Genomic DNA, 12,956 nt, shown 5'->3' on the forward strand with positions numbered 1-12,956 from the left:
CGTTTGTGACTGTTTTATTAGAATGTCTCAATCACATTTTTGGTTTTTGCTTTATATTTCCTTAGCTGATACTTTCAGTACTTTCAAATCACTAAAGGTCCGTACTACGATGGTTAGCTTATCTGCATACTGATTCTTAGTTGTTTCTGTCAGTAATTTGCCCAGCAAGCGTGACAAAAATTGCTCTCAATTTTGGAATATTGCTCCTAATTTAGCTCCACTTCTACTAATCTGTATGCAAATTGAAAGATAAATGCACTACAATATGCTCTTCATACTCTCCAAATTTGAAAAGAATCCAATAAGGCTTTATAAGTTATGGAAATTTTTGTAAGTGGTGCAAAAAGAAAAATTAACAGCAGAAGAAAAACGCAATGAAAAATCTTTGAAGGCATGTATCTCAAAGACGCTGGATCAAATTTTGTATGGATGATGTCCCACTCAGAGGGATTCTTTAAAGGAAAAATGGCTTTCTGTTTAGCTGTTACTGAGATATGAATGCGTGAAAATTGTGTTTTCTTGGTTCCTGTAAATTACACACTTAATTGTCTGTCGTGTGTCCAGACACATTGGCTTTCTTTGGCCACATGACATGACACACTATAATAAATGTGTGTCCTGATAAAAAAACTTTATTGTCATCTACTTACTGTGGAAAATTTATGCATATCATGTTATAATTATACTTACGGAGTTATGTCCAGAATAAGAAATACTCCAGCCATTCCCTTGACGTTTGTTTAAATGTAAATCAACGTCCTGGTGGTCAAAAATTTCTATGATTTCTTCATTTTCTTTGTCTTTTATCTTATCTTCTTTTATGTATTTGTCCTCAATTGTCTATAAAAACACAATAACTTATAAGTAAAACATGAATTTAAAAGGATGCAAGCTAAAACTTATTAAAACAGTCTTCAGAGTTGAAGATAATATAATAAAAATGTAATATGTTATGCAATAATCAATAACCAGTGCATTACATGACAGTAACAAGCAATAAATTGTAACACATCAATATGCATTGTATCCACCATGTTATTGGTTGTATTTTGGGTCCAGGCAGCACAGGAGACAGAATTGCAGGCATGAAAAAAGAGTGATGGTGTATGGGAAGTGACCTTAATTGAGGCCAAGACAGGGGCGGATCCAGGAGCTGGCAAAGGGAGGGGCACAAACAGGGTAAGTTGGAAGAGAATAGATTCTCTTGTTCATTGCTGTAACTTTGAAGAAGCAAATAATCACCTCGTAGTAGTATGATTTTCCAGTTTGGCCTTTACAGATGGCTGTAAAGTCTTAAAACTGATTAAAAGGCTATAGGATGTCTCAAACACCAGGAAAGAAAAATTATTTTTAGAGGTGCTTAGTATGGACGAAGGTGCTGGTTGGTCATTTGCATAGATTATATATACTACGTACCCGGGATTGGAAACGCCGGTTTTTATCCAAACTATCCGCGTTGGAGCGCACCCTTATGACAGCGAAGCGCCTAGCCAGGCGAGTAGTTGATTCTTTTCATCTTCTTGTGAGTTCATAGCTAGCTAATAGAGATATAAAGGCTATAACTTAACTCATCATTTCGTATTTCGTAGATTTACTAAATGAAGGCATTATTTGGAGTTAGCTGACCAGGTGAACTCTACAGGAATGGGCGGTCAGCGGCGGGGTCACCAGTTCTTTGAATTCTTACTCAGACCATGCTCAGACACAATGGTACGTACGTTATTGTTACAGAGCAGACAGCACACGTGATATGGCAAGGGAAATTACAAAACAAATTAAATTTTATGCAATTACAAAATTAGAGTGCATCTCTAGATGGAAAGTAGCCCTTAGAGTAGAAATTTTACTGGTGTGATGAGTTTGGGAGAATGGGACAATGACATTGATGGTATAGCCTGGTGGATCTTTCCATTGTAATGAAATAGTTGAACCATCCAGTTGGTGTCTAAAATTGTATCGGAATCTACCAATGATTGAAGTCTTCTGGTTTTATCATAATGTAATGTAATTTAAGCACACGGGGTCACTAATACTGCATGCTTGTGATGTAACCTCATGACATGTCAAGACAAATGGGGATTTGAAACAGACCATTTCTCCCCTACCCAGTGAGAAAGAGAAAAAAAAGTGGTCTGGCCTAACGGTATGGGTACCAGTCTTAAAACAACTACAGCATGTTCCATTGACGGGGTAACAGTAACTGTAGCTATGGTTGCAAGTATGGTGCATTTCTTGTACAATATTACGTTGTAATACAATTAACCATTGTGGGATTCTTCCATTGCTGAGGACAAGCTAAGTGTCCAGAATTACCTGCCCTACTTACCTTAAAGTGAATGTGCCATAGTAGTGACAAGAGTAGTGGTGATAAACGTACATGGCATCTCTGCTTAGCACAGTGCAGTATATGATTCCTGTGATTTCCCTCTCTTTTGACTGTTGCATTGCGAATGCATGACATCAATGTGTTTGATGTACAGTGGAACCTGTCCTAAGCCGGTCACCTTCAGGCCAACATTTCTTGACGTTTGCTTTATACAATTGGGTTAGTGTATAGCTGCCTCACTAAAGGAATTAAAGTTAGCCAATTTCAAGAGGTGACCTTTCTATACAGGACAGGTTCCACTATACATTATACAATGTTAGTGTTGCATTTGCTAATGTAGCTCAATCTTTATATGTAGACTGTTTTTGTAGGTCAACAAAACTCTTCCTGTGCTGTGTCTTTCTACCACTTGTCAAAGGATACAGTGACAGTGCTTGTTGCTGTGAAAGATTCATCTCACATTGAAACTGATAGGATTTTTGTAGTGGACAAGTTGACTATAGAAAAATTATATAATTTCTATGCTGTACCAAGCTCAGGCTGTTCTTAGTAATAAACTAACAACATGATGGTACGGCACAACAGTGTATGTTGCAACATATTGCTAGAGGGATGGTTGTGTGTATCCAGCAATGGAGTTGGGTATGACATGTCACTTATCTAGACTCTGTAGTTGCTGTGAATACATGTAGCTAAAACAGCCACTGCCGTGAAATTGAGTATGGTGGTAGGATGTAACATGCTCTATTACAACATTCATTATGTACACTCAATTGACTTTCTGTTCCGACACAGAAACATTGTACACTTGTCTCAATCAGTGCTCCATGTGACTATCAAATGTTAAAACTGTGTAGCTATTAGTAGGTCTTCTTTGGATAAATATTTTGACTAGCTGAAGTATTATTCAAGTTTGAGAGCTGTACAGTACCACTCTATATGGAATTGCCTATCATTTTAACTTCTGAAATCGTCCAGTTTACAAATGATTGAGACCAGAAGCACTTATGAGTATTAGGCCACACCAAGTCAAACCTTAGTTTCTGGTCATCCGCCCGCATGGTAAACCTGGAACCCTAGTTTATGAGGACTATTATTAATATTACAGGTGCTTAAGTGCATGTGACCCAGCAAGACACTTATTTTTTACTGCAAAAGATCGAGATACTCTAATAGAGCAGTCAGGGATTCCAATAGAGCAGTCACACTACTCTTAACTCTAATATTAGGTATATATGCCACACTAATAAAATGTTTCTAACTATAGCTAGTTTTGTCCTTGATTATATAGCTGTTCAGATTATAACTGTTACTAATGCTTCTGTAACCAAAGTAATTTCAATAGCATTAACTACTAGTCCATGCAGATGGGCCATAGCTTTAACTTTATAATTCAAATGTAGTCCTCTAATGATTAGTCTAGTAACTTCAAATTCCTTATCACTGAACACTACAGGGGTATGGAAAGCCGGCAACATTCGGTGAGCTTAAACTTAAACTTTTCCATAACTATAAAATTAGATTGGCAAGTAGAAACCCTTATAGTTTAAACATTCCCAGATGATCACTAAAAAACACCAGTCTGGAGCACTCAATGACTCAAAACTTTGACAGTTACTTTTCTCAAGGTTACTGAATAGAAGACTGGAAACACATAGCTAGTGGGCTAAGACTTCACATTTGAATGAAGAATTTCTGATGTGAAAATAGAAGTTAAATTTCATTTTGGATCATGATCATTTGAACAACTTAGCTATAAGTCATAGTAATACTTTCATTTCACTTGGAAAGCATAAGTAGCTACATGAGCAAAACATTTCCTATAGTATATTCTAAATAAATAAATAAATATACTTAAATGCTATACATCAGTATATAGCTAGCCATGATCCATCAACAACTTTCCTAGTGCATTTTTTGCCGAAGCACAATATTTATGTTGTGGTTAAGTTTGACTAAAAACAAAATCAACATGAATTTGCTAAATTGAGCAAATAATAATACCATACAGTATATTGTCACAGTAGAGTCTATAGTCCTGAAGTCCTGATCATCCGCCCACCCGCATCCATTTGTAGGCTTGGGAGTGACCAGAAACTAAGGTATGACTTGGAGTGGCCTTACCATATTCTTGTAGAGGGGGTAGGAACGAGGGTAGGAACAAAACAGCTAAGAAAGGGACATAATTACTTAGCTAGTACCACTTGGGTAACTAAATGTTAACCTCGTATACATTTTTTGTGGGTTTGAAATGCTCCCACTACACTGCACACTCCCGATAACTTTTTTGAGTCCATCGGCTAAATGGTTTAGACGCGACAGAACAACGAATTCACTAGGTACGAATCTCTGGCCCCGGTAGGCGTCTAAGTAGCTATTAACCTACCAGTATTAGTGGCTTTAGGCGTATCTCAACCTGGATATTAAGCCTTCTCCTTCGTCTTCTACCATTCAAACACTTTGAAAATGGGCGGTTATTTGGGGGGTGCGCTCCAACGCGGATTGCTTTTAGCAAATGTACACGAGTAATTGGATCACGTGTCTCCGTTTCCAATCCCGGGTACGTAGTATATATAATCTATGTCATTTGACAGGTGATTTAATTTTTCTTTTAGGTGATTCTGCAATAAATGGCACTAATATAGGAATATTTTTCATGAGATCTTGGCCTGACATAGGTTTAGTAAAGTATAAGTGCATGGCTAGATACTCCACAAAGTGGGAGGGGGGCATTTGCCCTAAATTCCCCATCCTGGATCCACCATTGCAAGATGCTATGCTTTGTGACTGAAATAGATCAGAGAATTAGGGTTTTGCTTGTCTTACTTTATAGCTTGTAACGAACAAATGTAATACGTAATATTGAGTAATGTGTAAGATGTAACTCATTGCCTTTTTCTGGTAGTAATATATGTAACAGAATATCGTTAATGCATAATATGTAACGAGTTACAATTTTAGAGCAACAACCCCAACCCTGCAAGTCTATATATAGCACCACAATTACCAACAGATACATATGTCATACATTAGCCATTGGTTATTGTGTATGTACTTGCATGCACACAATCTGCATAGACATGATATGATGTCTCTCCATCATAACTATTGTATTAGTTTTCCTAACAGTTTGCTACAGTACAACTATTTCAAGTTAGAAAATCTTCATCTGTAGTAACAGTAACTATGGGCTCTGTACAATAACAATGAGAATATATTCAACAGTATTAAATCTGTCGCCTTTTGCATTGTGAATTTTTCTTATTATTGCAGGTAATACAGGTTTTGGTAGTTGAATTCATCACTTAGGCGATAGAATTCGTCACTTTGGCAAATGAATTCATCCCCTTGGCAATTGAATTTGTCCCATTGGCAATTGAAGTTGTCACTTTGACAATTGAATTCATCGCTTTGCCATTAAAATTCATCGGTAGCAAGATCGGCAGCTGGAGAAAACACAAAAACAAGATGTGACAGCTGCTAAAAGACCTTGTTCAGGTACAACTGTAGTAAACAACTCTTTATAAGGTGATGATTCTTCCAGTACAGCTTCTTCAGCAACGTTCGCAACTGTACTACACCATTAGCGATGGGCATGGTCACTTGCGAGCAAGCTAATTAACTTACCAGACAGCTATCAGCTTCACTTACAATCAGCTTAAATTACCTTCTAGCATCTCAAGTGTAACTCTCCAAGGTGAAAATGATTCACTTTGTGATGGGCGATTGTTTTCTTGAAGACAATTTAATTATGGTGAATTCTAATGCCAAAGTGACGAATTCAATTGCCAAAACCTGTAAATTAGATTAGATCATAAATACTGCAGCAAAAAGGATGCAAACGTAATGGAAATAGATACATACCTACCTTTTTAAGGTACTTCAAATTACAACAAAGACAAATCTCAATGGTAAAGTCATCTAATTCTGCATAATTCTTTGGCAGAAATTGACGCACTATTACGTAATCAGGAACTGCTACACTATCAGTTTTCTTTACTACACATGTACATTTAGACTTGGTCTTGTAGGTATAGACTGTGCTCCTTATTTTACAGTGACCGGGGTAATTGCTGGAAGCTTCACACATCTCATCATCATAGCTCTGATATCCAGACCTACTTCCTTTCTGGACTTCCATGATACGTAAAGAAGTAATATCTTGTTCCTTTGTAATAACAGCATGATGCTCCACTTCTACAATCAGGTGCTCTTTAAAGTCATATTCAGTTCCTATTGACACATAGGGACTGATACGAGAGTGCCCATTTGGAATTTTATATGACCCAAACAAACTGGCAGAAACTTCAATTGCAGCTATGTGGCCTTTTTCAACTGCCCCTTTAGGAATGATCACTGTTACATTATGCTCTTCAATTTCTACTTTATGTCCATAGTGGGTACATTTTATTGAATGTGAAATTGAATCAGCCAAATGGCACTGCTCTTTTTCAACTACACAAACAATATTAAAGCAATCACATAAGGTAACAAACCATATTGATATAAAATATATATCCACCCCAAAAACACCTTTGCTGTAAAAAGGCACATCCAAGAAACTACAAGTACCTGTAACCCACCAATTGTAAAAATAACTGGTAACTTAAAGAGCTGATATCTGGAGCGGCCAAAAATACAACTAACTACATTTACCAAAGTTTTAATCCATGCAAGAACACTTTGGCTATAAAACAGGTGCACTCATGAAAATAAAAGTAACTGGTAACCAGAACAGCTGATATCTGAAACAGCCAAGAATGAATCTTGATATACATTTAATTACAATTAACAAAAAATTAACATTAAACTTTTATCATTCAGCTGTGTTCTATATTCACTCTTGCTGAATTAATTTCTTTTAACTCTAATTGGCTGGTAATTTGGCCTCCTTTTTAATAATAGTCAGTGTATAGAGCAAAAAAAGGCGACCAAATTACCAGCAAATTAGAGCTAAGAGAAATTAATTTTGGATGCAGCAAGAGTGGACCACAGCTGAATGATAAAGGTTCAGTGTTAAATTTGTGTTAATAATTTGGTTGTATATCAACATTCATTCGTGGCTGCTTCAGATTTCAGCTGTTTTGGTTGCCAGTTATTTTTACTTTCATGGGTGTACCAATCTTACAGCCAATGTGTTCTTGCTAAAACTTTGGTAATTATAGTAAGATTGGTTTTTGGCCACTCCAGATATCAGTTCTTTAAGTTACCAGTTGTTTTTACTTTTATGAGGTGTTTCTCTACAATTGAGCTGTTTTTACATTGGGTTACAGGCACTCGTAATTTCTTGGATGCACCTTTTTTATAGCGAAGATGTTTTCGGGGTGGATGTCACTCATTTTTATCAGTGATAGGTTAACTGGGGAGCTAGAGCCTCACATTTCCCAGGCCTCATAGTACATGGAATAGCAGTTTATACCAAACAGATCTAATACATTGGATATGTAACCTGATAGCTAAATACATAGCCATTATTATCAAGAGCCCATGCATAATAAGAGTCCATTATGGACTTTTAATTGTTACTATCATACAACCATTTTTTGCAGAAAGGTAATACGGTGGTCACAGCTTCAGGATTGGAGCAGCAGAGAAAAGAGTAGAGGACTCAATCATCATGACTCGGGGAGATGAAACATGCACTATTGCCATGAACAATTAATTAATGTACCACAAGGGCATCAGAGTACAACTAGTGCATGAGATCAGAGCCTCTATCACCAATTATTTTTGACTGAAATTAAACAAACTTTCAAACTTGATGAAGCAATTAAAACTAATAATTGCAGTACTTGTACTTTCCTGAGGGAGCATGCCCCCAGACTCCATACAGACTAGTTGCCTTCAGTTCAGCAGCATTATAGAAGCCATAGCTACCATTTTCACCTTTACTCTGGTACCCCTGATGTATCAGAAACATACAGTAACTGTAGATAAAGCCAGCTAGTTAAAGCCATAATGTAGCAGGGGTGGGCTTTGCCTACCATCACAGTTCTTTGCCTGACCATCACACAAAAAAATTTGGCAGTGCACAAATAATTCTTGACAGCTTATAGTATCACATTGTCGAACCATGACTAAGAAGAAGTACCACCAGCCTGACAAGTGTCATGTGATCTATTCAGGGAAAATCTCTTGGAAAGTCCTCGTAACACCTCAAGTGGACACACAATACATGGTTTAAAATTGAATGTTAAAATGACAGTTCGAGTGTTGAGACAGATGAGGAGAGAGAAGTAAAGCCATAGTACAAATAATAAGCATTTGTTGTATTGTAACTGGATTTCATTTCTTGATAATGGAGTGGTGAGGTGTACTTTAATGCGAAACTGAAATGTTGTACACTGCTTCAGTGAAGAAGTCGAGTGGATCAGATCAGATAAGAGTCTAGAAAACTGATGTACTCAATGATATATATTGTGGAGGTTAATGAAATGAGTAGTGAAGAAAGATGAAGTTAGTATTTGAAGTGCCACATTGCCACTCACTGATTAACCATGATTGGTTTTTAGATGAGTGCAGTGCAAATTTACTGAGACCAAGCTAAAACTTCTGATGGTACCAAGCAGCAAATGCCAGTATTTTCTCATGGCAGGATTGTTGACAGGGTCTGGCCTGCAATTCACATAATTGTCCAGTGATTCAGTCTTGTGGCAAACAGGTCTAGTGTGCATGGTCCCAGACAAGCACAGATTTTGTTGAAAACCTTCTTGTGGAGCTTCTACTTTGCAGATATCTGTACTTACTGAGATTCTTGGTCTGTCCCATGGTTCTCCAAATCTGGTACATGTGATGGTGAGATGGCTATCTTCCATTGAAGACACCGGTCCCAAATCTGACATGCCACTTCCATCAGTCTGTGTCTCCCATCTTGGTCATGTATGAAAGAAGTCCATTCTGAGGTGAATGTGAACATGCTTCCTGTCTTTTGTGAAGGCTTTTACAGCAAACATTCCTTCATTCAGTAGTACATTGATGGGTTCTAGCTGCTCTTCCTGGAATCACAGCCCCTTGTTTGCACACCATTATATATTGCTCACCAGCCCACTAAGGAAGCGTCTGTCTATTATAAGGTTGGATGAGGTCTTTCCCATTCCAAGCAGTTACGTAGTTGGTCTGTCCACTATTGTACCATTGTTCAATGTGAAAGGTTGATTGAACGCTGCCTCAGAAACTGTATCTTCAGGAGTTGGAGGTGTTGGTATCATAATTATTAGCACTGACAGAATTGCTGGTGCAGCTGCTGTCATCTTTCCCAGTAGTTAGGAAAGTTGACAGGTTGTAACAGTCGGCTGCTTCAAAAGACTCTGGCTTGTCCATGCAATGTTGTGGACCTTCTCTTGTGGAAGCAACAGTATTATCAAGTTGGAGTTCTCTAGGAACACCAAGAATTGAAACTGTGTGTTGGGATGGTCTGTGATTTGAATCACTCAGGATGGCCTTCCGTTCCTCCTCCATCAGGTTCCGTTCAAAATTCACTTCTACAGATGACTTCTTACGTTGCTGAACTCTCTACAGGGTGACTTGTTGTAGCTGAATTCTCTACAGGGTGACTTGTTTGTAGCTGAACATTTTACAGGGTTAATTCTATTGTAGCTGAACTCTCTACAGGATGAATTGTTTGTAAATGAACCTCTACATGGTAACTTGATTTAATTTGTAGCTGAACTTTCTCTCTACAGGGTGAATTGTTTGCAGCTAAGCTGTCTACAGGGTGACTAGTACTGTAGTTGAACTCTCTACAAGGTGACTTATTGTAGCTGAACTCTCTACAGGGTGAATTGTTTCATAGCTAAACTGTCTACGGGTGACTTGTAGTCAAACTCTGTACATTTGTAGCTGAACTCTCTACAGGGAGACCTTACTAGTATAGCTGAAACTCTACTTGCTGTAGCTGAATTCTCTACAGGGTGACTTCTAATGTGACCAAACTCTCTACAGGGTACTGGTTGTAACTGAACTCTTTACAGGTTGGCTTGTTTGAAGCTGAACTCTCTACAGGGTGACTTGATGTATAGCTAAACTCTCTACCGGGTGACTTCTAATGTAGCTGAACACTTTATAGGGTGACTTGTTGTAGCTGAACTCTCTACAGAGTGAATTGTTTTTAGCTGAACTTTCTACATGGTGACTGGATTGTGACTTTTTTGTACCTGAACTCTATACAGGATGGCTTATAACAGAGGTAAATCCTCTACAAGGTGACTTGTGACATAGCTGAATGTTTTAATAGAGTAATTTATCTCTAAGTTGACTGCTCTATTAGGGTGGTTGCACTATTAGAATATTTCGATCTTGCACTTGCTGCATGTAGTTGGTTTTCATATTATAACTCAACAGCTTTAAATCTGATTCTCTCTAAACTATTAAAGGACCTTTCTAAGATGATAAATACATCTATACGCTGATTTTCAGCTAATTCCCCTGAGCGGTTTGTCCAGTAGGCATGGCAGGTAATCATTTTTAAAAGCAGTCTCGATAGTGTAGTTGTTACATACTGTTGATTTTTTTGCTGTATCTTTATGGTATTTACCTCGATTGGTTTCTAACTGCAAAGGTGTGAGGTTCAATAGTTACCCTATCCACGTACTGATTTTCAGCTTCTTCCTATAAGTGGTTTACCCTGTAGGTGTGACAACTTACTGGTATTATTTTTTGTGAATAATCGCTAATAATTCCTTGACTGTTTATTGTATTCGAACAAACATGGTACCAAGATGTGCCACTTTACCTCCCCCCTTCCCTTAAATGTGCCAAATATCAAGGCAATTGAATAATGCGCTCACATTTTATGGCAACGTTTCTAAGTGTTAAGCTGTGCTACTTCTAAAAACCAGGTTCCCAGTAAATACTACCCTTTGCCCTTGAATTAATTTTTTTTTTTTTTTTTTTTTTTACTCTTTATAAATTAACACGCAGCATGCTATTAATTATCGTAGTTTTGCTTCTCACCTTCTTTTGTAACAATACCTGCTGTACATTATTTATTTATTTATTTATTTAACCCATTAATGGCCACTGCTGCCATATGGTGGCATGATATCATAACTTGATCATAGAATAAACTTTAGCCTTGCCATAACTTGTAAAATGCATTTCATAACAAGATGCGGTAGTACTGAAATGGACACGCCTATAGAGGTCCTGTTTCTGGGATAACCGGACCTTTCCCAGACTAGTGCGTGTTTGTTATGCAATAGCATAAAGTGTAACCTATTATAATAGGCAAATTAAATCGTTCTTCGAATTAAAACCTAGTAGCTGATTACAAAGAAAGTGTTATACATTGATGGAGACAGGTAAAGTCGACAGTCAGCTGCTTTATCTCAGACATGGCATGGTGGACACAAGTGCAGATACGCATGTGCAACAGCAGAAATGGGACAAATCACAAAGAAACCAGCTATGGAATGGATCGCACTGTAAGTAAACTGTATAGAATAGTTCTTTGGAGTGTAATACACCTTAGTAAACAGTTAGTTGGGATTCCGTTGTTTGTTCGGGCTGGTTTTTACCAAGGTTTAGACTTTATTGTTTGAGTTATGTAAACAAAAACAGCACAGTTGACCTCCTTAGTTTATAGCAAGTATTTAGATATATGGTTTCTAAGTAGTTCTGTGTACTGGACGGTTAGTATGATGCGATTCCATAATTCGGCCAGGGGTCCTGGAGAATTTGTCCGTCAATGGGTTAATAAGGTTTTACAGCATGAGTGCTAAAGGTCTGTAGGGTACCTGGTCCTACAGCCTATTTAAAGATGTTCTATTAAGCATGTTTAAAGGGGTGCCAAGATTAAAATTCAATGGATTTCATGCTGTACATCGCTTTAGTAAGCATAACTAAAACAAACCACTTTAAATAACAAATTATGCACAGAAATGTCTTCTCAACTGTTTTATAGTTTGTTTATTGTGTTTTCATATACAAATTCTCTATAGAAAGCTTCATGGCTGCTTTTAATATTTACTTAAGTGCAAAGGGGACATGCCCCCTTTCAACTTGAAAGGATACACCATTCCTGGTAGCTTACAACGCCTGTTACATTGTTTTTCAGTCATTATACACCTATAACAGCATATAGCCTAGCCTCTACCAAATGTTTCAAGTGGCTGGACACACCCCCTTCAAGTAAACACAATGAAAACATAAAGCTAACCTTTAAAATAGTACATAACAGCCTCTATGTAGGTCAAAGTTTGTTTGCTCACGTGGGTGTTGGACAGGCATACCGACATTTAGACACACAGTTTTGTCAAACCAATTTCAAGAAACAGGCACATGTGAAGGCTGGCTGTGGGTGCATGCCTGGTTTATAAACACAATTGTGACTTTTTTTTATCCATAATAATTATTGTGTCTGTAGAAATGTGGGCAAAAACAAATCCATAGATTATATATACTATGTACCCGGGATTGGAAACGCCAGTTTTTATCCAAACTATCCGCATTGGATTGCATCCTTAAGACAGCGACGTGCCTAGCCAGTAGGGACGCGTCGATTTTTCTGACAAAATTTTTGGCATAATGGGTGGGTAAAAGCAAAGAGCAAAATACTGGCATAATAGGTGCATTTGTTGTGAAGTGGACATAAAAACTGTACAAAAGATCGAGATACTCTAATAGAACAGTC

At 37.6% G+C, this 12,956-nt stretch overlaps 1 protein-coding gene and 1 long non-coding RNA gene across 5 annotated transcripts in view; one reads left to right on the top strand and one right to left on the bottom strand.

Annotated features, from left to right (window-relative positions):
- Positions 1–12,956, bottom strand: part of LOC136237613 (long-chain-fatty-acid--CoA ligase ACSBG2-like) — a 116,029-nt gene that overhangs the window by 26,404 nt on the left and 76,669 nt on the right. For 3 of the 4 annotated variants that reach the window (XM_066027822.1, XM_066027823.1, XM_066027821.1), the window contains 2 exons: positions 6,195–6,781; positions 691–840 (listed from right to left, as the gene is read on the bottom strand). In XM_066027822.1, coding sequence (XP_065883894.1) covers positions 691–840; positions 6,195–6,781 — 737 coding nt within the window. Of the gene's footprint in view, positions 1–690; positions 841–6,194; positions 6,782–12,956 lie in introns of those variants that run through there. The other variant, XM_066027824.1, reaches the window with a different exon arrangement.
- On the top strand, positions 1,400–2,895 carry LOC136237618 (uncharacterized). The gene is made up of 3 exons (XR_010692586.1): positions 1,400–1,522; positions 1,590–1,710; positions 2,698–2,895. It is a non-coding gene; the product is annotated as an uncharacterized lncRNA (long non-coding RNA).

The sequence above is a fragment of the Dysidea avara genome, chromosome 11 (genome assembly GCF_963678975.1).
Source record: "Dysidea avara chromosome 11, odDysAvar1.4, whole genome shotgun sequence".
Taxonomy (NCBI): domain Eukaryota; kingdom Metazoa; phylum Porifera; class Demospongiae; order Dictyoceratida; family Dysideidae; genus Dysidea; species Dysidea avara.